The following is a 26615-nucleotide window of genomic DNA, read 5'->3' as shown; positions in this document are numbered from 1 at the left end:
TTACCCCCTTCCCTCATAAATACCCTTAGCTCTTTACTCCCTCCCTCTCAAAGACCTTTACCTCTTTCCAGGGCTGGTTCCAGGTTTTGGAGAGCAGAGAGTGAATGGAGGAGAACAATGTTTTAAGCCACTTTAGGTTGGGGAGAAAAGCAAGATATAAATCTCTAAATAAATGTCATCAGCAACATGCACACTGGCAGACATTACCACAGGAAACCTCACTGGATATTTTATGGTCTGCCTCCCCAAGCTGGTGTACTCTGGCTAAGGTTGCCAAGTGGCGAGGAAAAAAAGCCTAGTCTGTTAGAGGTATTATAGACAGAAGTGGGTGGCTGAAATTTTTCACGACATGAAGTATTTAGTTGACCTCACCTGATAATTTCTGCAAATCAAATTGATATCTGGACAGCTAGAGGGAGCAGACCAATTTATGTTAGCAACCCTGCTGTGGGCACATGAAGCTTCCTTCTCCAAAAAGATCCATTTTGTGACTGGAAAACTCTTGAAATTTGACTCCTTCTCCCATCAAACTGGAGTTTAAAGTTTCCTCCAAAATTCCTTTACCCAGAAAATGAAGTCAGCAATCTTCAAATACCTGAATTATTTTGGAACTATAATATTTTGCTGCAGTTGACCAAGCCAGGTTCTCATATGTGCACTCTCTGTCTGTCACACGTGCCTTTAAAAACAAAATACGGGCCTTTGAAAAAACATGCCTTTAAAAACCAAGCACTTTGTTGTGCCAGAGCATCTGCTCCATCTCTGAATAGGAATGTAACTGGATATTGCTCTCAGTGGTAGAATTTAATTGCAGAGAGCAGATGTTGCAGTGACAGGTATGCGGCAAAGGCTGGCCACAGTCCAAAGCCTGCTTCCAGCCATGTGAGTGAAGCGCATTTCAGCTGACTGGAAGGCAGTGGGTGTTTGGGAAAAGATGAGTGTGAATTCACCCTCAGCTGGGTCAAAAAAAAAGTACTGAAGTTGGTTGGCAGTCAGGGCAGATTGGGCCTCTAACTGACTAGGAAAGATCCCAAGGGATTTCTGCCCTAGAGGACCGGCAGCCAGGAGCAAGCTGAGATGAGTCCCAAGGATGGTTGTAGAGCCACTGGATCTGCCTGGCTTGCCCCCAACCAGGGGCAGTGATGATGGGCATTGACTTGCCTTTCACCTCCACCTGTGTCGTCGTCATCTGGGTGTAGATGAGCAGTGAGACAACATTGCCCTCACTCAGTTCGGCTTGGGCCATTTTAACTACCCAGGCTGCATCCTCACATCGTTGACTATTGTGTTATTGTTGTACTCTAGCCCTCTGCAATGACATTGTCCTGCCCATGCAGGAAAATCCAGTTGCAAATTATTACTGCAGTGTAATGATAACCAATTAATAACCAATGATTACCCAAAGGTGTGGAGATGCAGCCATAGTTTACCAAGGCAGTCAATTCAGGACAGATAAAAAGGAACCCTTCTTCATACAGCATGAATTTTAATTTGTATAATTCAACATCACAAGAAGTAGGCTTGCAGATGACAACTTCAGAATCACTATACAAGGAACCTTGTTGTTTTCAAGCAGGAAAGTATGTGGTAGGAACTGGAAGTTTTAAAACTTTAATTCCCCTCAGGCTGTTTGCACCTTACTTTTCAATAGATTTCCTATTTTAGGCAAGTGTTTGCCAGCTGGAATCGGCTTGTGTTTTTGCAATGAAGTTCTTGTTTGGTTGTGCTACTGTGAACCAAACTCTTTCTGTGCATGCAAGGCCCTGACTGAATGCCTTTGGGTTCAGCTGCGGTCAAAGCTGTTGGACGGCATCTGGCTGATTCATGACTTTAAGGAAAGCATCGACTTTTAGAACAGCATCTGTGTGCATTCTTTGTGTCTAAGAATTGGCAGACGATTCATTCTTCAGTACCTGACACCAAATTTAGCATGCCTAAAATTTTATTTTTAAAGTTAATTTTCAGGTCTTAGAAAAGTATTTAAAATATAAGAAGATCAGACCAAGGTTCTATCTTGTACAGCATCCTGTCTCCCACAGTGGCCTGCAAGCAGGACCTGAAGACATCTATCTGCCCCCCCAGCAGCAGCTGGTATTTAGAGCACACTGCCTCTGAACACAAAGATTCCATTGTCCGTCATTGCTTATCTTACATGAATATGCTTAACCCCCTTTTTAAGTACAGAGAAGTACCTGTAACTCACCATGTATTCCAGTCTTTCTTATTGCCTGCTCTAACTGGCAGCAACTCTCCAGTGTCTCAGGCAGAGAAAGGTCTGCCTACCAGAGAGCACTAACCCCTCCTCAATTCATTCCCAGTTCTGAGGCGTTTCCCCTCTCTGGATTGCATATAGATGCATGTTGGCCTCAGGGATGAGACCATGCTTTGGGACAAATAGTGATGCCACTGGAATCCCCCTGAGTTTGTCGTTTGTAGCACAGAAAATCCTCAAGCATCCTTTCTTCTTTCCTTGGTATGACGCTACTGTCTGTCTATGGAATCAGTGCTACATGGGTTTTCCCTTTCTTGATGGGCATAGATGCATCTAAAGTGAGGGGTTCATTTTTAAAGACACACCTGAGGTCTTCTTGTAGCGTGCTTCTTCCTGAATCAGGCATTTTTTTTTTTTAAAGGAGGGTGCTTAACAATCCTGACAGGTCTAGGTGTCCTGTACTAAAAGAGCCGAATTTGGTCCCAAGTCACCCCCCTTCTGTAACAAGAAAGGCTGAATTCTGTGATCTATATGAATTACGGTTCAAACTTCAAAGGAGTGTTCTTTTATACTTTGCAAGATCTCCTCTCTTAGCAGGAGAGAGGCGTTTTCTAGTCTCCCACAACATGGATTCCTTCCAAACTCTTCCAGCTGAAAGGAAACGCTGTTTTCTCTTTTGCTCAAATACACATTCCAAGGACAGAACGGATAAAGTGTCCATGATGTCATCTTTCAAAGCTCCTGAAAGCTGTTTAATGGGGGGTGGGGGGTGGAAGAGGGCGTTGTTGGCTCCACTCTCCGCCAGGTAGCCATGTGGATTCCACCCCAGTGTTTTGGATTTTAGGTTATCTTTTAAAATGTGAAGTGGGAGGTGTTGTGTTTAATTAGAAAACAGACAGATTCTCTTGGAAATGATCTGCTGACAGCTTACAGTGTGATAGATGACTGCTCCTTACACAATGAAAGAAATCTGGGGAGGATGTTTAACAGAAAACAAAGGTTAAAGAGTCTAGCTCTCCTAGTCTTTTCATCTGTTATTTCTTTAAAACAATCACAGTACTACTAATGTTAGCTTTTGGGTATCCAGGAACGAATCAGTAATATTTTTTTCTCGGTAAAAATAGGTGGTTATACTAATAAATGTGTTGATTCTGTTTGTGTTTTGTATATATATAATGTATATATACAATACATATATATGTACTGTTACGGTTATACCAGACTTTCTATTAGAAAAAAATGTATAATTAGCAAATGCTTCTTTTGAATCCATTTATATGTTTCGTCAACTCACATTCAAATACGGTTGCCAACCTCCTGGCGAGGCCTGGAGTTCTCCCAGAATTACAACTGTTCTCCAGAATACAAAGAGCAGATTCCTTTGGAGGGAGGGCTCTATGGCATTAAATTCTTGCCAAGCTCCCTCCTCTTCTCAGACTTCTTCCTCCCCAGATGTGCGAGCAACTGACTTATGGTGACTCCAGCAAGGAGCTTTCAAGGCCGGTGAGAAGCAGAGGTGGTTTGCCAGTGCCTTCCTCCGTAGAGTCTTCCTTGGTGGTCGCCCATCCAAGTAATGACCCTGCGTTGCTTCCAGTGTCTGATGGGGCCAGGCTATACCATGCTGCCTTCCATCCCCCTCCCCAGAGACCATCTCCAAATCTCCCGAAATTTTGCAATCCAGAGTTGGCAACCGTACATTCAAAATCTCTTCATCCTCCACCAAATGCCAGGATTCTAGGGGAAAATGTCATTTAATATAAATAATACTCATACCCTTTATTATGTAGGTATGTGCTGTCAAGTCATAACTAATATGGCAGCCCCAACAAGGGGCTTTCAGGGCAAGAGAGAAGCAGAGGTGGTTTGCCCGTGCCTTCCTCTGCAGAGTCTTCTTTGGTGGTCGCCCATTCAAGCACTGACCCTGTTTAGCTTCCAAGATCTGATGAGATTGAGCTAAACCATGCCGGCGCCTCCCCTCCCATACTCTTTACTGGACCCCACTAACATTTTGTCAAATTGTAAAACAAATTGAATAATTGTATCTTTGCTTACCCCTTTTCATCTCTTCTTGTTGTGATAGTCTGTTCTTTTATTATATGCATTTAATTAAAAATCCAGTAATTCCTCAAATAACACAGTTAGATCGATAGTCCAGAGTTTCCCTCCTCCGGAATTTGTCCCACTCCATTGTCCAATGCTTTTATTGCAGAAAAGTATCAGACTGGGTGTAGAGAAAAGAAGGATATAGAGATTTGACCTAAGTTGCCTCTAGTATTTTTCCACTTTACATCAGAAGGAATACAAGTGGGAACACATTAACATGAATGCCTCAAAAGTAAGGGGGGAAACCCAGTATGGCCTGCCAAGGCATTTCGATTTGCCATTTGGAGAAACTCCCTCCAAATCATCTTACTTTAATGCTTTCCCAATGGCCATTTTTGGAAACTCAATGCTGTAGTCATTTGGAAGGGAGAAACGAAAGATTTTAGTGTGTCCATAGAGATTGTACATGTGCGCCTGATTGTGCCAAGGCAGTGGATAGCTGTACAAAAATCTGGGTATGAAATATTTGGTCAAGAAATTTGGAAGCTTAAATGTAACGAGCAGAAACTACTGATCAACGAGTGGGCAGAAGGTCAGGTTCTCTGTTTTTATATCAGGCCAGGCCAATCCAGAGGCTTCTTGCTACCTGTCAATCAAAGGGGATGATTATTTATTAACATCATTTGTAACCCACGTTTCTCACTGAGACTCAAGGCGGATTATGAAAACAACTCCAAGGCTTGAACACCCAGAATTCCATGTAGCTCAAAGCCTTAACGTGACACTTTTAGTTCCAACTATAATCTCTCTCACACACACTCAGAAGATTTTCCTGTTGAAGCTCAACCAATCTACCTCATTCACAGGCCCCTTTCCAGACCTTTACTCCTGGTTTATTTTCGTAGGAACTTGAGTAGCTGGGAACGGATTGCCTTTGCCCAGCTAACATTATTTTGAGTTTATTTTGCTGATAAATATTGTTCTTTTGGAGTTCAATTAACCTTTGCACTTCAGGTTACTTCTTTTGCTAGATGCAAAAGTGTGTGTGGGGGGAGGGGGGAGGAATCTGTGTTTGTTTAGGGTAAGGAAATCTGTCATATCCTCCACCTAGACAGAGCATGATCCACAACTCTAATGAGTCAAAGCAAATTTAATCCGATTGTCTATTGGCCTCCTCCTGCAGACTTTCCATTTCCAATCAAGTGAGAATGCCTCCACTAAATTGTTGCGATCATGTTAATCTCTCCTGGTGCGTCTATCTATACCATAGAGGTGTGTGTGTGTGTGGGGGGGGGGTCAAATCAGCCCCCAAGGCTTCCCACATGACTTGGCCCTCTGTGAAACTGTACCTGATCCAAAGTCTCACTCCCTCTCCCCACTGTACACCTCAGCCATTTTCTTCCAAGATGAGAAAGGGCTTTTGAGATCCCCCTTCCCAGGTGCAACTTAGCCCTCTCTTTATGCACCCCATCTTCTTTACTCCCAAATGTGAGGCAAGATGCAAGCAGATGGGAGGGGAGAATGCTGAGGGCTATAACTATCCTCCCTGAAAATAGGAAACTAGCAGTACAAAGACAAAATGGCTCTAGCTAATATTTTTTGCCTGCTCTACTGCTTTCTTGTTTGGAAGGAACTTTATTTAATGTAGAGGAGCCTTCCAAGATGTGATCTTCCTCCATGATTCTGAACTTCCAGTCTGAAATGATGCTGTCTATGCTACCCACAAGTCTTCTCTCACTTGTATGTGCAGAAAGGGCTGCACTCAAAGAAACTTTAGCTTTTGATTGTTAGAAAGAAAACGTCTTCTCTGCTTTGGTGGTGATGCCCTCAAGTATCTTCAGTGCCTTTATAAAGTATGCTTATTTGCTCATTGTTTGAAGAAAAAAATAGAATGCTTCCTGTTGCTTTTGCTGGTGCAAACAAAAAAAATCACACATGGAAAGCTCCCAAGGGAAGTAGGATTGCCAACTCCAGGTTGGGGAATTTCTGGAGTTTTGGGGTAAAGTGTGGGGAAGATAGAATTTGGGGAGGGATTCCCCCCCATGCTGGCCAGGTAAATGGGGTGGGGTGGGTGGGTGGAGGGTGGGAGGGGGATTCCCCACCCCCAGTGGGGGACTGGCAACCCTAGGAAGGGACCTCAGTGGGGTATAATGCCATAGAGTCCAGTCCACACTCTGAAGCAGCCATTTTCTCTGGGAAGTGATCTCTGTAGTCTGGACTAGAAATCAATTGAATTTCAGGACCCACCTGGAAAGGTTGGCAACCCCAAAGTCTAATTCCTCCTGCTCAGCAATATCATCAACTATGTTATAACTCTTCACACAGACACAGAAGGAAAAATACTGACAGGGCCTAGCCTCAGCTCATGTGTTCACATTTAGCATATATTTTCCACAAACCATCTCTAGGTGGTGCTGTTTCCTTAAGTAAATATTAAAGTTCAGTTATACTTGGGCTTCTTTGCAGTAGAAAATGTTATACAGCATCTTTTGTCCATGCAAAATTCAAAACCAAGAATGAAATCCATGTAATGCCTTTTATTAGGACCAATCAAATTGTCACAAAGGTTGGACAATATTTTGTGTCAATCCAAGTGGGTTTAAAAAGGATATTACATAGATTTTCTCCTTTGCAACCCATTATGTTTGCCGTCTTTAAAAGTCTACCTCAAGTTGTTGGGGCAGGGGGGTAGCTGTGTTAATCTGTTGCAGAAAAATAAAAAAGAAATTAGCTGCACCTAAAAATGAACAAAAATTATTTTGGCATTAGCTCTTGCAAACCAGATGTGTGGAGTGCAAAACCATTTTAAAAGCACTTCTGCCTTTTAAAACTGCCTATAAAATGATCATGGACTCCATGCATCTGAGGAAGTGAGGTCTGACTCATGAAAGCTTATGCAGGACTACATTTTTTTCTTTATTCTTCAAGGTGCTGTTAGACATCTGGTTTATAAAACTGTGGTGTTATTAGGGCAATTCTCACGCCCCCAAAGATGGCCATTTTCCATTTCCCACCAGGATGATATGATTTTATGGCCTCCAGAAACAAGGAGAAATCAAACAGATTTAAAGTGGATTTCACTTTAAATCTGTCACATTTGTACTTATTTGTACTAATTGGGTGCCCATGATCCAGGCAATCTCTCTCATCCTAACCCACCTCAAAGTGAGGGTAAAGTGAAGGGAGGGAGGTGAGCCACGTATACCACTTTTGGAGGAAGAGTGGGATAAAATGTAATGTGGACAATAGATTTGTAATCTGCTCTTCTTTCAAGGATCAGTGAGGGTTCATGGAGTCCCTATTTCAGCCTCACAACAACCCTAAGAGGGAAGTGTGACTTTCAACAGAAAGTGACTGAAAAATTATTTCCATGGATAAATAGGAATTTAGGATGATAAGAATCAGCATTTTGAATTGTGCCTGGAAACAGATGGGTATCCAGTGCAGATCTTTTGGCAACAGGGTGATACGATTGCTGTATCCCACCCCTGACAGTAGCCTGACTCTGCATTTTGGACCAACTGCGGCTGCAGATTAGCTGTGGAGCAACATCTCGTTCATCAAGTGAAGCAGGGCATGAAAAAATAAATCAAAATTCTGCACCAAAGTCCAAATTCTGCATCAAAGAAAGCTGAATTGTACAGCCAGCGTATACTATACCAATTAAGTAGATGTGCATTCTTTATCTTGTTTTGTATAAGATATTTTACTTCTGCTGGTCATGGGCAAAGCAAGGTTGTGCCCACTCTCTGAAACTTCTGGCTTGTGAGTTTTTACCAGGTGTTACCTACGTGCTTTCAAGCATACCCTCACAACTGTAAAGGGCTGGAAACTTCTTGAAGAAAATGAAAGCTGAGATTCCTAGGAAGCTAAATGCTGTGCCCCAGTGCCTTGTATTCTCCTTTCCTGAACAAGTGCCGCATTTGCAGAGCTGAGATACTGGGAGAATACAGGGTATACTGCATATCCCGTGCCAACTTTTCAGGATGTTCATGGAACCACTTGGTAAGTTGGTTGTGCACCTTGCCACACTGTGGTGAGGAAGGACTTCTCCCTTCTTTGCCCTGAATTTCTGACAAGGTACAAAATCCTGGTAAGATTTTCTTTACTACAGTTCTGCACATCATCAGAAATTCAGGGAAATATGACAGTGGTAAAGATTCTCATTACCACTTGGCCGGACAATACAGAGGCCTGATTTAAACATCATGTTGGTGAGGCAAAAGAACTCATCTGCGGGACATTTGTGGCACTCACACAGAATCTTATTTAAACTGGGCTGCCACCACCCATACAAAGCAGCTCCATGTGCTTACGTAGCATGCCAGAGATCCATAGCAATGACAGATGTTGCACAGGGATGCTGGAAACCTTTGGAGCTGCTTTGCACAGGTGGCAGGCTCGCTGAAATAAGAAGCCATGCGAGCTCCAAATCCCACGGGTGAGTTCTTTTTGCCTCGCCAGCATCACGTTTCAGTTGGGTTACAGACAACCAGCTTGCCAAGTATACTGTGGTAAGTTACCACTCGCTAAATGGTTGTCTGTGCACATGTGGGACTGTTTATACATACAGCAGACCCAAGCAGAAAAGTTTCTTCTGGACTGTACCATTTCATGCTGGTGCTAGTGGTAGAGTTGGCATATCTGAACGCTCTCGCATAAAAAGGCCCATCTCTGAACATAGAAAATAGCAGTCAGGACAATGTTAGGTTCTACCTTTCTCCCTGAAAGGAAATACATTTTTTAAAGGATGAGCTTTAAAACATGGAATTCCTCATCTGCTGCCTTCAGTAGAACATTCCAGGAAAAGAGATCCTGCTTGATTTTGCTGCCTGTATACGTTGGCCCTTTACAGTTTGACGTTAATCGAGTTAATCCAGATCTGAAGGTGCGGGATGATGGATTTGCTTAGCAGAGATGGCAGCTCAGCTTGCCTGTACTGTGGGTTAACAGGAAAAAGGACATCTGTTTTTAAAAAAGAGTTCAGTGAGAAGGCGGTTTATAAAGTAAGAAAATGCACATGGCCGCAACTACGTAGGATCTGGATGTAATGACATTTATTTGGAAACATTTTAATTAAACAAAGGGGGGGATGAGCAAGCCAGTGATGAGTAAGATGTGAGAGACCGGGCTTCTGTTTAATATAATGAGTGACAAAGGGCTAGACTAGACATAATGGGGGCAACCGTGTTTGTTGTTGATCGGTTTGCACCATTCATGTCAAAGGTGCACTGGTAGGTTTGCCAACCTTCAAGTGGCATCTGGACATCTCTCAAATTTCCAACTGATCTCCAGAGTAAAGAGATCATTTATGCTGGAGAAAATGCTTGCTTTGGAGGGGAGACTGTATAGCATTATACCAGCAGAGGTCCCTCCCCGCCTCCAACCCTGCCTTCCCTAGACTCCACCCACAAATCTCCAGGAATTTCCTCAAGCAGGTGTTAACAACCCAAGGCACAGGGTGGGGGGAGGAGAACAGAACCCTTGCTATGTCTGCTCATTGCCATGTTGTGTTGTTGCTGGTTCTGATCCCTAGCTGCTTCCACATGAGGAGCAGAGGCGCATGTGGGGATGGGGTCCACGTCTCATCCCCACACAATGTGGAGCTATTGCCAGCACTTACTTTTCACTTTTCTCACATGGGTTCAGAAGCTCTGACATGAGGAGAACCTTGCTGCTGCCACTACCTCTTCACCACGGGTCCAGCAGTTTCCGCTTCCTCTTTAACAGCTCAGCTGTTAAATAATTTTTTACAATGGCCGCCGTCTCACGGGCTTAAAATTAGCGCGAAAATTGCGCAATCTACCGCAAAATTCCCACCTTATTCTGGCACTGTTGCGAGTCTGAGATTTCTCCTCTGGTCTCAATTTTCGCGCTATAATCTGCTTCCGTGTGACCATCCGGCATCGATTTCTATCCCATAATGACGGAATTTTCCCTTTCTTATCTTGACCCGTTATCCCAGACGCCCTTTCGCGCTCTCCTGCAGCGAGCTCCTTTTTTTTTTAAAAAAAAAAACGTCCTTATATCGCTATAACGTCATAATATTATAAAAATACAAAGCAATGAAAGAGTGTTCCGCTGCCCTTCGCCTCCGACGGAGGGATCGCAGGTGTGCATGGCACAGAGTGAACGTGCTCTGAACCATCAAAACAACCAGTTGGGCCACCAGAACTACAAGTTCACTCGGTGGAGCCATGATTGAGTCTTCGGCGATGGGGATCACGTCAGACAGGGGTTTTTCTCAGAACAAGAGTATATTTATGGATGTTCAAATTAGGAAGAAAAACAATCTTAGCCAATGTTCAAGCTGCTTCCAGGGCGGGAAAACTTGGCCAACCTATCCTGCTCTTTTGGGGTTGGGCTAACGTTTGGTTATAACGATGTAATGTCGTTATAACGCAATAAAGCGGAAAAAAAAATTTTAAAAAAGGGGGGAGGAGTTTTTTCTGTGCCCGTTCAAAATGACGGCACAGAGCGCTACAGTGTGAACAACTCGAAGCGGGAGGAGACGGTATTTGACAAAAGATTGCGTCATGGCGCCGATAGGAACAATAGTGCCACATAATGGAAATTTGACGGAATAAGCGCCCGTGTGACGACGGCCAATGCCTAGTGGAGGGAGGTGGGGAGAAAAGCTCTGCCGTTTCAAAAGCTGAGCTTAGCTCTGCCTTCCTCCCTGGTGTTTGCTTGCAGCCATCCTACTAGCATTGCTAACTTCCAGGTGGTAGCTGGAGATCTCCCATTGTTAAAACTGATCTCCAGGCCATACAGCTCAACCTCCCTGGCTGCTTTGGAGGAGATGTTTTACTGCGCTGAAGCCCCTCTCCTCCTTTCCAGACTCTACCCCCTAAATTCTTGAGCAATTTCCCAGGCTCCACCCCTGAACCTCCAGAATTTTCTCAACTGGAACTGGTAACCCTATATATCCCCCCCCCTTTGAGGCAGAGCAAAAAGTGTTTTGGTTTTACCCCCCCCCCCCCCGGCTTAAAAAGGAAAGCCATGGGAGGCACACAGTTTTGCTGGGAATGAAACTAACATCCTATGGAAGCAAAATAAAATTTAAAAATCTCTGCATTTGGGGAGGGAAAGCAAAAGCTGTGCATGGAAAGCACTTCTCATGATGACCAAAGTGAGCGAGCAGAGAAAAGAGCCTGAAGAAAGGAAGTGCGGGACAACAACACAGAAGGGGTCACCTCCCTGCTCAAACTCCCCCTTTCATGAAAAAATTAGGCCACAGTCCTCCTCTTTCAACCACACCCATCTAGCAGCTCTCCTTGTCTCTGCTGGGGTTGCCAACTCTGAATTTGGGAAATGTGTGGAGATTTAGTAGCAGAGCCCAGGAAGGGTGGGATTTGGGGAGGGGAAGGAGCTCAGCACGCCATAGAGACCACCCTCTGAAACTGCCACTTTCTCCAGGGGAACTGCTTTCTATAGTTTGGAGGTCAATTGTAATTCCAGGAGAATTCCGGGCCCCATCTGGAGGTTGGCAACCCTAAGGACCCTTTCTCTCTTTCTTAAAAACAAGTGCTTGCTTACAATGGACCCTCCAAGCCCTAAGAGTTTTGTTTCTTCGTTCACTCCTAATTGTCTTCTTTTCATACTGGGGGCAATGCTGAAGCTGAGGACCTGCTAAACATCACCAAAGCAGTGGGCAGGTTTTCAAGAACTCTTCTTTAGGTTCAGTGTTAAACGGTGGAGAAAGGAAAGGCAAAGAAAGGAGAATGGATCACCTCACTTTAGCTGGCAAGTGATGGATTGGCTTTGCCTATTCTTTTGCATAAAAATTCTTCAATGCAACCAAATATTAGCACAGCAAGGAGAAAAGCCACCCCCTCTGCTGATTTTCTGGTTTGCAGGACCACTTTAAAATGTAGCTCATCGCCTGAAGTCTGAACAGGTGCAATCCATTCAACCTTAACCTTCCACTGCTTCATTCTCCTGCATGTGTGAATCAGGCCTCAGAGGAAGCCAACGTTCTAATATGTTACTGCCTTAAAGTGGTAATTCAGGAAGCTCTTTGCAGACTCATTAGCAGGTTAAATCAATGACTTTCAGCCTTTGGAAACATGAGACTCATTTTCCCCCTCCTGGATCAATACAGGAAGCACATGTTACTCTTACACACAGAAAGAGACATAAATATTTTCTCAATCAGCTCCTAGAAGAATGAACAGGCATCCTTCCTTGCAATTGAAGGATAGCCAATTACATATTGCCTTTTGGTGGCCCATCTTCTCCTTTGCTTAATCAGTCAGCACCCTGCTTTGGTGCTCCCACCTCTCAGCTGTTGTGCAGGCAGCTACAGGGAATCTTAGAGCATTCTACTTCTCACCCTCAGGGTGATGTCACTGCCCATATACTGACAAAAAGAGGAAGAAATCAATGAGTATGGAGCTACTCATTATTAAGGGTATAGGATGGTAGATGCTAACATGGCACAGTTGAGACCCTTTGGAGACAGAAACCTTTTTCAGACATTTGATTTTGGTGCTCCATGCACCATGAGTGCTATGCCGCAGTAGCATAGTGGTTAAGCGGTCAGGTTGTGAATCAGCACTCTGCTGGTTTGAATCCCACTACTGCCATGAGCTCAGCAGGTGGCCTTGTGTAAGTCACTCTTCTCTGCCCCAGCTCTCCAGCTGTATCATGCAGATAATAATACTGACTTTGTTCACTGCTCTGAGTGGGAACTTAAAAGAGTGGTATAGAAATACATTGTTATTGTTAGGGGTGTGCACTAACTGAAGTCTTCCAGGGCTTTTATCAATTTCAACCATCCAAGTGCCCTGATGGGAGTGAGGAAGACAAACCAGTGCCTGGGTAGTGCTGCAAAAAACAAACACACAGTTCCCCTTCTGAATGTTTTCAAAACCAATAGGTGGGGAGGGGTCTCCCCTTGTGAGGACTCATCCAATTGGCAGCGAGACAATGTCGTTGCCTGGGTAGCACCAAAAAAAGCTGCACCCATGCACATTGTACAGTTCCCCCTTCTTGCGAGTGGGGTTAAGTAAAGGCTCACCTCTCTCCCTGTGGGATCTGATTGGTGATTTGCTGTTGAGTAAAACAAGATACTGCTGGTCCAATGCCTGCCTGTTGCTGCTGCTGCAGGGTAAGAACCGAAATGAAACACAAAACGTTTTCGGTAGGAGGGTGCCATTATAACTTGGTTTCACGGACTGGGTTCACTGTTTAATAAAATGAAACAACAAATTCTGGATGTATTTCCAGCTCGTTTGTTTCACTTTGCACACTATTACTTATATGCATGGCCGCCATTTTTTGTTAATAGAGCAATGTGTGTATATAGCATGCATGTACAGTTTGATACACTTGACAGTGTTCTGTTAAAAATCTGGGGTTCCATTGTCACATGCTAGTTGTACACGCATGGAAAGTATGCATGTTGCCCAATTCATACAAAACAGCAACCATGCATACTGGGAGGATCACACACAGACCATTCCCATTACATTCCCATTGGCAGTTGGACTGCCAAAGATCATACATCTGACAAGGATTACACAGGCTGAAAATCACTGGGTTAGACTGTGCCCGGTGCAAATAATCACAGGTCATAGGAGGGTATTCTGGGAGAAAGAAACACCTTTGAAATTCAGAAAATCTCTCTGAAAATGAACCCTAGCAGCATGTGTTCTAATGTTACATACAAAGAACAGAAAATCATATAATGGCAGATATCTCCACCATAACCCAACTCACAAGGGCAAAATCTTTTTTTCATATGAAAGATGGTTACTGGCTGGGTGTTACTGCTGACTTTTTTGTCTGAAACTGGAAGGAACTAAAAGCTTTCGGAAGCTTTAAAGAACAGAGAAGATGATTTTCCCGGTAAAGCTGGCTGGATCAGATCTTTATACATAAGACACCAGCAGTTTTTGCTATTTGTACAGCCAAAATTAGGCACAATTTCATGCAGAAGCTTATTACTGATTTGTAAGAGAGAGGAAACCAATCCCCAATGCTCTTTGGCTGTGTTATTGGTATATTATTATTGTGGGTTTTTGTAATTATGCCTGAGAGGTTGTCATTGTAGATGTCATGGCTTGTTGGCTGAGAAAATCCAAAATTAATTTGAAAACTTTCAAGGCTTTTTGGCCAGCAACTGTGAAGTAAAACCTCCTCCTCCCTCATGGCCCCAAGTTGGGAGCCAGAACCTTTGGAAGAGTAATCAATGGATGTTTCCTTAAGCCACACGTGAAAGATAATGGTCTTGGCTGCCTCAGCCAAACTGCTTGCTTGTTTGTTTAATGTGCAGTCCTGTTAATTAAGAAAGTATTTACAAAGAAACTTTGTCAGCCCACAAGCTGATGGAGATGCTCAACTCCTTTCTAAATCTCACGGTAACAGAGCAGGTTGTTTTTGCTTCTGATAACTTGTCAAGTAAGATTTTTTCTTAAAACACACACACACACACACACACACACACACACACACACACACACAGAATCTTCAATCTTTTGGTTTATTTACTGAATAAATAAAGCTTGGCTCAATTAGAAACACATGAAAAAATGTTATATATTTTTTCTTCTCAGAAGTGCTGACAGAAGGGTTTGGGAGAGGTCGCAATTTGATCGATAAGAGTCCTTTTTCTGGGCGGATAGAGAGACTGCATACAGACAGCAGTTTAGCAAATGGTAACTTACCATGGTTGTTTTTAATGTTCTACCATGTATTGAGGAGAATCATTTGATCACAGATTTGTGAGAATACCTACGGCAAAATTTTACCATCCTGTAAGGAGCTCTCTTGGGCCAGACTCAGGTTCAAGAAGAGGCTCCTCATCTAAAGACAACCAGGCTAAACCAGGGAAGATTAGGAGGTTCAGAGGGTACTACTGGACACCAATTAACCCCCTGTAGACCCAGAGCTTCTGGACCACGAGGCCTTAGTTGAGGGACTCCCTCCTGAAGTAGGGTTCCCCAGCGTGGTACCCACAGGGACTGTGATGGCCACCAACACATTTCCTGGTGCCCACCAAATATTTTTAGAAAGTGGGTGGGGCCAGATAGGGCTCCTGCCCAGAAGGCCTTCTGGTTGGCCATTGGATATCTGATTGACTGTGCAGATTGAAATAGCGTTGCTTTGATAGCAGCTGCCACCACAGTGTTGCTTTTATACTCTCTCACTCTTTCTCAAAATATTTTTGAAAATTACTCCTCTTGTCCTGCACACTTAGGCTTCCTCTGTATGTAGGGTTGCCAGCTCCAAGTTGGGAAATTTGTGGAGATTTGGAGGGTGAAACCTGGAGAAACCTGGAGAAAGTGGGGTTTGGGGAGGGAAAGGACCTTGGCAAAGCATAATTGAATAGAGTCCACCCCCCAAAGTAGCCATTTTCTCCAGGTGAACTAATATCTGTGGCCTGGAGACCAGTTGTAATTCCAGGAGATCTCCAGCCACTATCTGGCAACCCTATCTGTATGTGTGCCTGGTTCTGCCTCCTGTGGTGGTAGGGCTGCCAAGTCCCCTGGTTGGGGATGGGAGATCCCCCACTCCCACCCTCCACTACCCAACACCACTCACCTGGCCAGTAGGGGGAAAAGGCGAGGAAATAGGCCTCCGAGGCGTGTTTCTGGTGCAGCGTGACATCATCACTCCCCGGAAGTGATGTTATTGTGCTTTGCTGGGAGCACGCACACAGTTTTCATGTGCAAGAGGAAAGGGAAAAAAGTAAGTGTCAGATCCCCTTCCCATCAGGAGGGTAAGAAAGGCCGATTCCAGATGGGCAAAATTAAAGCGAGTGATTTCGCTTTTGAAGCGGGAAGACCCGTTAAAACCCGCAAGTTGCCGTCCCTGCTTACCTGCGGTTCATTGCGCTCCGTTGCGCTATATAAGCGGACAGTGGGAACACGGCATGGCGGGTTTTGCCGCAGCATGGCGATCCATCATGGGGGAAGAGGAACTCCCCTTTTTCCGGCCGGCCGGCCAGCCGGCCACAATATCGCCATTTTTTTTTTAAATGCAGGAGCGATTTGCGCAATCGCGCGACTGCGGGCATGAATTTACACCAATGCGCAAAAGTATAATCATGATCATGGTGCGTGGTTTTTCGAATCATTTTGCGCATGCGCGCAATTGCATTACTGCATCCCTCATGAAATGCGAACTGAGCGTTCATTACCGGCCGGCATTTTGTCTGCCAGAGAATCTAACCCTGGGAAGTGTCGCTGACCTTTGCCCCGCAGACTTGCGTGCCGATTGGACGGGTGATCGGGCGGGTGGGGGGAATCTCGGTGGCTGAGAAACCACAGCACTCGAGCACAGTCACACACGCTTGTGCTAGAGCAATATCGCCTTGTCGGGGGCAGTATGGCCGGTGGAGGGGATGTGGCTGGGAAGCGGGGGGTGTCCTGGCGGCATAGAGAGATTGTGGATCTGCTACACTTCTGGGGGGAAGAAAAGATACAGGAAGCTCTCCGAAGCACCCACAGGAACATGGACTACTTCCAAAAAATCTCGATGCAGATGGCTGAGCGGGGCCACAAGCGGTCGGCTACAGAGTGCCGCACCAAGACCAAAACCATGCGGCTGGAGTACAAAAAGGTTATGGCCCACAACGGCCGTTCAGGGAACGCGCCAACAACCTGTCCGTACTTCAGAGAGCTGGACAGCATTTTGAGGGGGGATGCAAGCGTTAACCCCAAGAGGCTGGCTCGGAGTATAGTGCTGGAGGTGGAGGGCAGGGCCCGGGAAGGCCCTCTGGAGCTTCAGGAGGGGTCGGAGGAGCTCTTCAGCCATGACCTCGTCACCATCAATGCGGAAGATCTCAGGACATCGACACCCTTTCCATCAGGTCGGTGGGGGCCCTGGTTCAAGCGCGGTTGCTGCCGGGGTGGTGCTTCGGGGGTGTAATCAAAGCATTTTATATGACGAGGCTGGCCCTACTTCTGTTCCCAGGGCACGGTGGCTTCGTGGACGATGACCACTTGCACAGCGGTGGAGATCATGATGTGACCCTGAGTGGACTGGCGGCACCGGGTACGTGGGGGGGGGACCGGCAAGGGGGGCGCGGGATTCGCTTGGACTGGTCTGGGAATCCGCCGCAATAATGGTCCGTGCTTTCCCAGGCAGGGGGGGCGGGGGGGGGGCGCGCCTGCAGCTCTGTTGGGTGGGGTTATGCACCCTGGGATTTTGTGGGGCGTGGGGGGCACCGAGAAGTCCGCCGGTCAGGCACACAGCCCTTGGATTCTCTGAGGCCACATGTAGCCTAAGAGAAGGGGCTGGCACCATTTGCGCAACCGCGCAAATGCACAAATGCGCGCAGATGCATAATCGACCTCAAGGCGTGCAGCGGTGTCCAGCCCCATTTTCCGCATCTGCGCAATTGCATTGGTGCCACCCTCCTGAACTGAATACTTGAGGCCTTATTATCGACCGCCATTTTGTCTCCCAGAGAATCCAGCCCCGGGAGGTTTCACTGACCTTTGCCCCGCAGACTGGTGTCCCGATTGGACGGGCGTTTTGGGGGGGGAAACCCGTCGGCCAAGACACCACAGCACGCAGGCACAGTCACACACGCTTGTGCTTGTGCTGCTGCCGGCTTTTCAGGAGACCATTGCAGGGGGTCCTGGGGGGGGGGGAGGGAACCAAAAACCCCGCTGGGATGGCAAAAACAGGGATGTTGGTTTTCGATTGCCAGAGTTGAGCAAGGTCAGGTGCACCAGGGCTGGGATCACTCCAACTAGATTTTCCAGAGAATACACTCTTAAGCTTCCTCCGTCAAATGCAAGTAGGAATGGAGATCTCTGAGCCCTTATATCCCAGTTAGAAGGTGGGAGGAATGTTGCAAAGAAAAGAGTCAGGATGTAAAGGGACAATACAAAATGTAATCAGCTTGCTTAGAGCAGGGGAGGAAAAGCAGAAAACTAGCATCTGTAGTGAGACAGGAATGCCACATCCCTGTAGCATTCTAAGGGGTTTGTTGTTGTGAATTTGTGAATAAACTCAAGTTCAGCAATCTCACATTGTAATGTAATGTAATTTTTCCATGGGTCCTAAATCATATGCACAGAGGCAGGGGAGTAAACACTACTGTTGTAGGGCGGGCGGGGTGGCAGCAGTATTAACTCAAGGGCATCAAATTGCAGCACTTTAGTGCAATCCAGGTTACTTGGAGGATGGCCTGCTGAGCCTCGGATAGCAGGCATGCAGCTTGATTCTATGCATGCTACAAGGGGACACACTTATTCCTAAGGAGGGTTGCACCCTTAAACCAGCAAGCTGTTCCCCCTATCCCCCTATGCCCTCTGCCGGTAACCCAAAGTGCATTCTGACAATGTTGCCTTCTTCGCAGATGAGCACGAGTCCGCCTCGGGAAGCAGCACGGAGGACAATCTGGATAAGGAGAACAGCCCGCCCTCGCCAGGCGTCGGCATCTCAGGTACCGCAAACATGCAATGCCGCACGCCTGGGAAATTCGGGTTCCGTGGGCTTGATGGGGGGACTATGGCTGGGGAATGGTGGGGCCTTGTGTTCACCTCTTGGCTGTTTCTCCCCCCCCCCCAGGCAGCCCTACGCAAAATCCGGCCCAGCTGTCCCCTGGGACACGACTTTCAGCAATAAGGAACCGCAAGCGGAGGGCCCACGGTGGCGCTGAGGCTGCGGACAGGATGATGAGCCAGGCAGACACTCAGCACCGCGAGGATATCGCCGAACGGCAGAGGCAGCATTCCGAGGCACAGAGGTGGCGCCAAGAGTTCATGGAGGTGACCCGTCAGGAGCAGGCGATGTTTCAGAATGCTTGGGGCCAGAACCTGGAGGTGATGCGTGCCGCCGTCAGCACGCTGCAAACACTTGGACAGGCCATGCTCCGGATGCAGCAACCGCTAGCAGCAGCTCCAGAGCGGCCGCCCCTGGTGGTTGAATCCAATGCCCCCACAGCTCCAGCGCTGAACGAGGGGGAGGTGGATGAGGGGGCGAACATCCGACCACCTTCCCCCCGTCCTCAGCCAAGGCAGGGTGTCCCCAAGCGGTCCTGTGTGGGCAGGTCCAGGGATCGGCTAACCCTGTAGACGAGTCTTGCCCTTTTCCTTAGCTCTGCCCAACCTTTCCCCAGCCCCCCCCCCCAGACAGAAGACCGCAAAGCCCCACCACCCCAGACACACCGCCACCTATCGAGAAAACACGGACACTCAAACCGATGTTTTCAACTTTAACTTTTAGTGAACTCAACATTAACAGAAAACCCCCCCCCCAAAGTCCCATCACTGCTCGGTGGCCGCTGGCAGTAGTGCGGACAGTTGTCCCTCCAAGGCCCGCACACGTCTCTCGAGTGCCCGGTGTTTCCGTCCCTGGTAGAGCAGGAGGCGCTCGACCGTGTCCATCCTGCCCTGCAGCGTGTTCACTGTGGACAAAACAAAGATATGCTGCGGTTCAAATCTCACTCCCTTATCTGCCTGGGACTCTTGCACGTGCCCCTCTCTGCCCCTCATGTCTGGAACTTCCCACCGGTCTCCTCACAGCCCCTCATGTGTTGGCCTCCCTCCCACGCTCCCTACTCCCCCTGATGCCTGGAACTCCCGGCCATTCTCCCTTGCTGTCCTTTGTTCCTGCCAGAGTCCATCACTGCCTCTTATGCCTGGGACTCTCACGCATCCCCCCCCCCACATCCCCATCATGCCTGGAATTGTTGCCCCTCTCTTCACAGGTGAAGGCCTCCCATCACCGGGGGGGGGGGATTTCAATTGAAATGGGAGCCGGGGAAAACCTAAGATTGCAAACAAGCCAGGGACATGGACAAATGCAGCCACATGTGTCTAATTTGTTGTCCAGTGGTTAATAAAGCCACACACTGTCAGGGAGCGGGAGGGACCTGCCAGCCTGTGGCTGCTCCTTCAACACCACAGGGGTTTGGGGAGAGCTGCGTGCGGAATTCTCTGTCGCTCGGTGGTAGAGGTGAGGAATGCCTCAGTGTGAGTTCAGGCCTCCCTGAAAGGCAGTCATGGACTCACTCACGGGAGAGCATCATCCGCCCCTCCAGGCCCTTGATGGCTTCAAGGATGGTGCCGTCCCCCTCTTGGGAAGCCGGTGCACGGGCCGCCGCTCGGCTCGTCGTTGGCTCCTCCGTGGTGGCGGGAGTCCCCTCGCCAGGGGCCAACACTGTGGACGGCGAGAAGATGGTAACAGCTGTTAATCCAGCATTGGGGGCGGGCCTCTGTACTCAAGTGTTCTTTCGTTTGAATAAATAGATTTGAAACATATGTTGTTGTTAACAGTACATAAGAACAGTTGGTCCACACCAGCTGCGCACAAATGCGCACAATGCACATTACGGCCATTTCTGGTGCTGCGTAGGTGGCTGGAGGGTGCGCCGGGAGCTGCTCTTACCCGGTTCTTCTGTCGGCCGCCTCGCGGCGGAAGGTGGTTGCCCGCTCTGCCCGGCAACGGACGAGCCCCTGGCCGCCCCCTCCAGTGCTTCCTCGGGAACACCACGGCCTTCGCGCCCCCGTGCATCTGCACTCAAGACGGGAAAGGGGGCAATGTGAGGGTGAGAACGTGGGCCCGAACCACCACACCACACACGCTTTTCTTTCCTTTCCCCCCATTCAACCCCCGCCACGCCATCTTGGCGCACGTTTTGCCGCAGCACTGTGCCGTGCCGCGGGACAGCTGCGGCGATGTCGGCACGACCGCTCACCGCTCACCTGCGGGTTCCTCCAACTCCACCTCCACCAGCCACTCCTCTCCCTGTGGAGGTGGCGCCTCCCATTCCTGTGCCTCCTCCTCGCCTGCTGGTGGCTCGGCTGGCGGAATCCCTTGCTCCCCCTGCCCTGCTGCAAGAGATTGGGGCGTGATGGATCAGTGAACCGGCCAGAGACCACACACCCCTCAACCTGGCAGCACTCACCGCCTTCATGTTTGCTGCACCTCTCACCTCCATGCGCCTCCTCCGCAGTTTCCGCCTCTTCCTCGCGGATCCTGGGCCCACGCTCACCAGCCTCCTCCTCCACGGCTTCTCCTGCCTCCTCCTCCTCCGCCTCAGCTGGCTCCTCGGGCTGCCCCGCAGTTCTGGGGCGTGCCCTCGCCCTCAACGCAGCTGCAAGAGATTGGGGAGGGTTGTTGGTATCTCTGGTGCCCAGCTGGCATGCAGTGGCACAATGGTGTTCCGCCCCTCAAGGCACCCTGTCGCTGTGGCAGACGCGGGAGGGGGGGGTTGTGACCTTGTCTTCAGACTGCAGTTGTGTGCATTTTTGCACAAGGCTTACTGCGTTCAACGGGTCCTAATTCCAAGTATGTGGGCACAGCACTGCAGGTGCAATCCCAAAAACGCTTACTAGAGATAAGAACCACTTGACCCCGGGGCAGCTATTTCTTAAAAAAACACTCTTTGGAGCACTCTTCACAGGGCCGCTGTGGCAGACAGGGGGGGGAGGGCTTGTGACTTTGTCTGCGTGCCACCTGGAAATCTGCCTGCAACCTGGGCATCATTGGCCTCTCAGGAATGGCCACCGGGGATTGATGGCAGTGCTGGGGGCCTCAACAGAGCACCACTGATACCCTAATCTGTGGCAGGGCAAGGAACACCACCGGGAGGGCAAGACTGCAACCAGGCCGAGATCAATCCACCACCCCCCTTCCACCTACCTGCCTGCCTCCGGTCCTCCCAGCTAGGCCTGCCAGCCGCCTCCCAGAGCCGTCGCATGTCCGCAAAGAACGGCGGCCTGGCGCTCATTCTAGGGATGCCCTGCCACTGCTCCATGGCTGCAAAGAAGTCGGCCTTGACCCGCTTGAACTTGGACCTGCACTGGTCCGCGGTCCTGGGCCAACCCTTCGCAGCCAGCTGTCGGGCAACCCTGGCGAAAATGGCCTTTGTGGGCAGGTGGTGGCTGCCCATTATGCGGCTGGCACGCCCACTCTGCAGAAGGAGGTCAAGCAGGGCCTCGACCTCCAGATCCCGCCAGTAGCGGCCCTTACTGGCGGCCATTTTTTCAGCTGCGAGTGTAAGGATATGCGCTAACGCGCGAAAGCGCAACTGCGCATGCGCAACTTTAGAAGCGGCAATCCGTGCAGGCACCCGTTGCCCCGCTTAGCCGGGCAGCTGCTGCCGGCCACCCAGCATTCCCGTCCTCCGAGGGCCGCGGCAGCACCCCCCCCATAGTGCAGCAGCCCACAGTATTTCTCGTTAATGTTTTCCCGATCACCCCCACACTCCCCGAGAGTGTTCACCCAAGGGTTGCCAACATGAGTGTATCGCCGCATTTGCGCATCTCCGCAAAGCAGAACACTCAAGCGACTCTGAGAAGGGGGTGACCGACTCGGCTTTGCCTCTTTCTGTAGTCACCGGCTTAGATGTGCCGGTGACCCGTATAAAGCCACCCCCAAACACTACCCCCAAGGCAGGAGCGGTCATGGCGGGGCCCACCAGAAAACGTGCGGTGGCACGGACTGCGCATTCGGCTGCTATTGCGCAGTTGCAGATGATCGCCACTTAGTGCGCAAATGCGGCAATACCAAAACCTGCCGGGTCTGCATTCCCCCCCCCCCCCGCACCCAGGAACGGACAAGGAAAACGAAAACTGTTCGAGTGCAATAACAAGCATTTATTGGCAGGACAAACTTTTCCTTGCAATATTGGCACTTTGGGGATATGAGTTTTCCCTCCCCCCAAAGAAAGCCAGGGCATCACCGTCCGCATCTTGAATACATGAATTCAGCCATCGCGTCACGAACCCTCTTTCCCTCATCAAGCATCCCCCTGTCGTTCTCCCCATACTCCAGTCCATCCCCGGGCATTGTCAAGGGCGTGGGATCCGTCAGTGACCCGAGCACTTCATGTCCTTTGGCCTCGCACAAGTTGTGCAGGATCACACACGCGGTAACAATGGTCACCACGTTCTCCTCTCTGGCCTTCAGCCGATGGAGGAGGCACTGCCAGCGTCCCTTCAGACGACCAAAACTGCATTCCACCCGGTTCCTGGCCCGTGCCAGGCAGCGGTCGAAGTATTTCTGTTGTGGTGTGACAGCAAATTTTCCGTACGGCTTCATCAACCACCGGCGCATTGGATAAGCACCATCCGAGATCATCAGCGGTGGCACTGAAACACCATTCACTGTCAGGGAGGGATTCCCAGGCACAAAAGCCCCATTGTCCATTGCAGCACAGAGAGCCGAGTTGCGGAAGACGAAGGCGTCGTGGTTCTTGCCACTCCAACCCACCTCTGCATCGACAAAACGGCCGGTGTGATCGACTGTACCCTGCAGCAAGATGGAGGAGTAGTTCTTTCGGTTACCATATTGGTCCGGCTTCCCACGGGGCTGACCGATGCGGATGTGAGTGCCATCAATCGCCCCCACACAATGAGGGAACCCCAGCGCTGCAAACCCATCCATTATCTGAAACAGAGACCAGAAACACGCATGATTGGAAATGCGCAGTCGCGCAACATCGGGGACACGGAGAACAACACAAACCACCTTTGTTCCAGCCTGCGCAAACCGCCTGCCCCTCCTGCAGCCATCACTCACCTTCCCGACCTCGTCCCCGAGACACACTATCTTCGAGAGTAGCTGTTTCTCAATTGCGAAGCAGACCTCCAGCACAGCATCTGAAACGGTGGACAGCCCCAGGCCGAAGTGATCCGCTGCAACGCGGTAGCATGCCCCAGTGGCAAGGCACCACAACGTCACCGCCACCCTCTTCTCCACGGACACGGGCTCACGCATGTTGGTGGACTGGCGTGCCAGGGTCGGCCCCAGGGCATCCACCAGCTCATTGAAGGTCCCCCTGGTCATCCGGAAACACTGAATCCAATGGGTGTCGTCCCATACACGCAGGGCTATGCGCTCCCACCAGTCCTGGCTCCGGGGGTATACCCAGCAGTCTCTGTGCTCTCTGGTGTCCGCCAGCACATACCATCGCTGCCGCAGACGGATCCCTCGCAAAGTTGACCTACGTGAAGCTGCACCCAATCTTTCGCTGTGGAAAATCAGCTGGGCAGCCCTTCTGCGCCTCAGAATGTGCCGCAGATGCGCATGGCAAAGTGTGACCGTGTTCTGCAGCAGGAGAATCACCACTTGCGCCATCACGAGTAAAAGCTCTCTCCCGGGCGCCATTTCAGGATCCAACAGTCAGCACGTACCAGATTAGCAATTGAGAATCTAGAGTGGAACCATCGACCAATGTACTTCGCGAGAATCTCCCGGACCAATCATTGACCGCATCGTCGATGCCGCGGCTTCGCGCATGTGCGCGTTTGCGCGTTTGCGCAAAACGGGGGGAAAGAAATAAAAAAAAAATTCGAGACGCGAACAAATGAAGGCCCCCCACGTCAGTTGTGCCGGGGAGAAGAGAACCAATCCCTGGGTCCCTCTCTTGGCCATGCGAACATGCGGAGGCGGAACGGCATGGCTCAGAACGGATGAAGACGGATGAAGACGGGACAAGTCGGATGGAGGCGAAAATACCCGCGTGGCCGGTAAGCGATTAATAGCGCGGGCAAAACGCTATTTCTGGCCGTCTGGAATCGGCCAAAATCAGGCAACCCTATGTGGTGGCCATTTTGTGGTTGGCTCTGCCTCTCATGGCAGCCATTGGGTGGTTGTGCCAACCATCCTGCGTTGGAATTGCAAAGGTGGCCACAGCCTCAAAGAGTTTGGGGCCCCTGGCCTTGAAGGCTCAACTACAGATAGGGTTGCCAGGTCTCCCCTAGTAATTGGTGGGTGTTGAGGTGGTGGCGGCTACTCACCCATCTTCTCTGCAAGTGCATGCAGCAGTGTGCTGGCAGCATTCCTGTAACGATGTCACTTCCAATGTGACCTGGAAGTGCTGACATTGCACTAGAGACGATTCTTTAGGAATCAGAACAAAACATAGCAAAAACATTATACTTGGGGCCATTTCCTAAAAAGTTGGCCCCAGTGCATTGCTGCTGCTTCCAGGTTGCACCAGAAGTGACATCATCGGCTGGGGACATGGCGCTTTTGTGTCCATATTCCTGGCCTCTTTGCCAGTTTCTGCTGATGGCAGGCAATCTCTGGGCGGTTTGCCTCCTCTCACCAATTGTCAGTGATCGGAAGCTACAGTTGCCAGAGGATTGCCCACCATTAGCAGGAATCTGGAAAGCCTAGCTCCAGATACTACCGCCAAAAAAACAGGTTTGGGGAAACCAGACCCCTGCCTCATAGGGCCAGATCTTAGACCACCAATCCTTAGGGTTGCCAGCTCCAAGTTGGGAAATTCCTGGAGATCTGGGGGGAGAAACCTGGAGAAAGTGGGGTTTGGGGAGAGAAAGGACCTTGGCATGGCATAATTCCATAGTGTCCACCCCCCAAAGTAGCCATTTTCTCCAGGTGAACTGATCTCTGTGGCCTGGAGATCAGTTGTATTTCCGGGAGATCTCCAGCCACTACCTGGAGGCTGGCAACCCTACCAATCCTCAAGGTTCTTGCTACATCTAACAGGTGTGAGAATAGGGTTCCCAGGTCCCTATAACTGGTGGGAGGCCCTGGGACTTACCTTTTCTGATCTTGTGGATGTGCGTTCCTAGAGAGGCTTCGATGACATCACTTCTGGCCTGTTTGGGGCCAAAATTGGCCCCAGCAAAGCGTGGTAGCATGCCTGCAACCGGTGCAACAATGTCTCTTCAGGAAGTGACATCGTGCCCTTCAAGAAGTGTGCCCGGTGCGCACTTTCCCAGGTTGTCTGCCGATGGCAGGTGATCTCCAGGGGGTTTGCCACCTCCCACCAATCTCAGGAGGGCAATGGGGCAAACTCCGAGGAGATTGTCTGCCACCAGGTGAGCAACTGGGAAGCCCATGAGATAAAGATGGCAGGCCTGTGACGAGGCAGCTCAACATGAACCAAGTGTCAGACTGGCTACTTGGAATTTATTTACACTCCCAAACTGAGATGCTCAAGTTGGATTATATCTGGGAACAAAAAAGTACATTTTGCTCATGAGGGTCAAAAGCAGGCTCCCCAAGCTTCAGTTAGAAAACAAGACTAGGAAAAAGATTTAAACAACCCCTTCCTCTATGTCCCCAACTTTAAATTGCAGGGCCACGGCCTATATTTTGTAATAAAAGAAATTGTCACTTTAAAAGGATCATAGAATGAGAACTAATGCACCTTTCCTTCCTGATCTATGAATGACCCCTCCCTGTAGCATTGGAGAGACTGATAGCAGCACAACTCAACCTGCTAATGAGTAATCTTTTTAATCTTTCTGTCTGTGGAAGGTGTTGTGCTGTTTTTAAAGATTAATAGACAAAAAGAAAGCAAGAATGTGAGTCTGTCATGAGTTTTTTTCTGGTAACTCAAATGTTAATAAATTCCAAAAATCTGTTCTGAGACTTTAATAAAAGTGCAGTTTATTACAGGCTGTTATAAATAGCAATT

At 49.0% G+C, this 26615-nt stretch overlaps 2 protein-coding genes across 2 annotated transcripts; both read right to left on the bottom strand.

The window, feature by feature from the left end:
• Nucleotides 1-19482: 19482 nt before the first annotated feature.
• On the bottom strand, nucleotides 19483-22202 carry LOC129341878 (uncharacterized). The gene is made up of 5 exons (XM_054997237.1): nucleotides 21863-22202; nucleotides 20923-21051; nucleotides 20606-20731; nucleotides 20234-20377; nucleotides 19483-19622 (listed from the first exon to the last, which is right to left on the bottom strand). The coding sequence occupies exons 1-5, from the start codon at nucleotides 22200-22202 to the stop codon at nucleotides 19483-19485; spliced, it is 879 nt and encodes a 292-aa protein (XP_054853212.1).
• Nucleotides 22203-22900: 698 nt separating this feature from the next.
• On the bottom strand, nucleotides 22901-24301 carry LOC129341876 (uncharacterized). The gene is made up of 2 exons (XM_054997236.1): nucleotides 23744-24301; nucleotides 22901-23611 (listed from the first exon to the last, which is right to left on the bottom strand). Exons 1-2 carry the CDS (start codon nucleotides 24299-24301, stop codon nucleotides 22901-22903), a joined length of 1269 nt encoding a protein of 422 aa, XP_054853211.1.
• Nucleotides 24302-26615: the final 2314 nt, after the last annotated feature.

The sequence above is a fragment of the Eublepharis macularius genome, chromosome 14 (genome assembly GCF_028583425.1).
Source record: "Eublepharis macularius isolate TG4126 chromosome 14, MPM_Emac_v1.0, whole genome shotgun sequence".
Taxonomy (NCBI): domain Eukaryota; kingdom Metazoa; phylum Chordata; class Lepidosauria; order Squamata; family Eublepharidae; genus Eublepharis; species Eublepharis macularius.
Note: the sequence above shows the minus strand (reverse complement) of the source record. Positions and strands in the feature narration are given on the sequence as shown.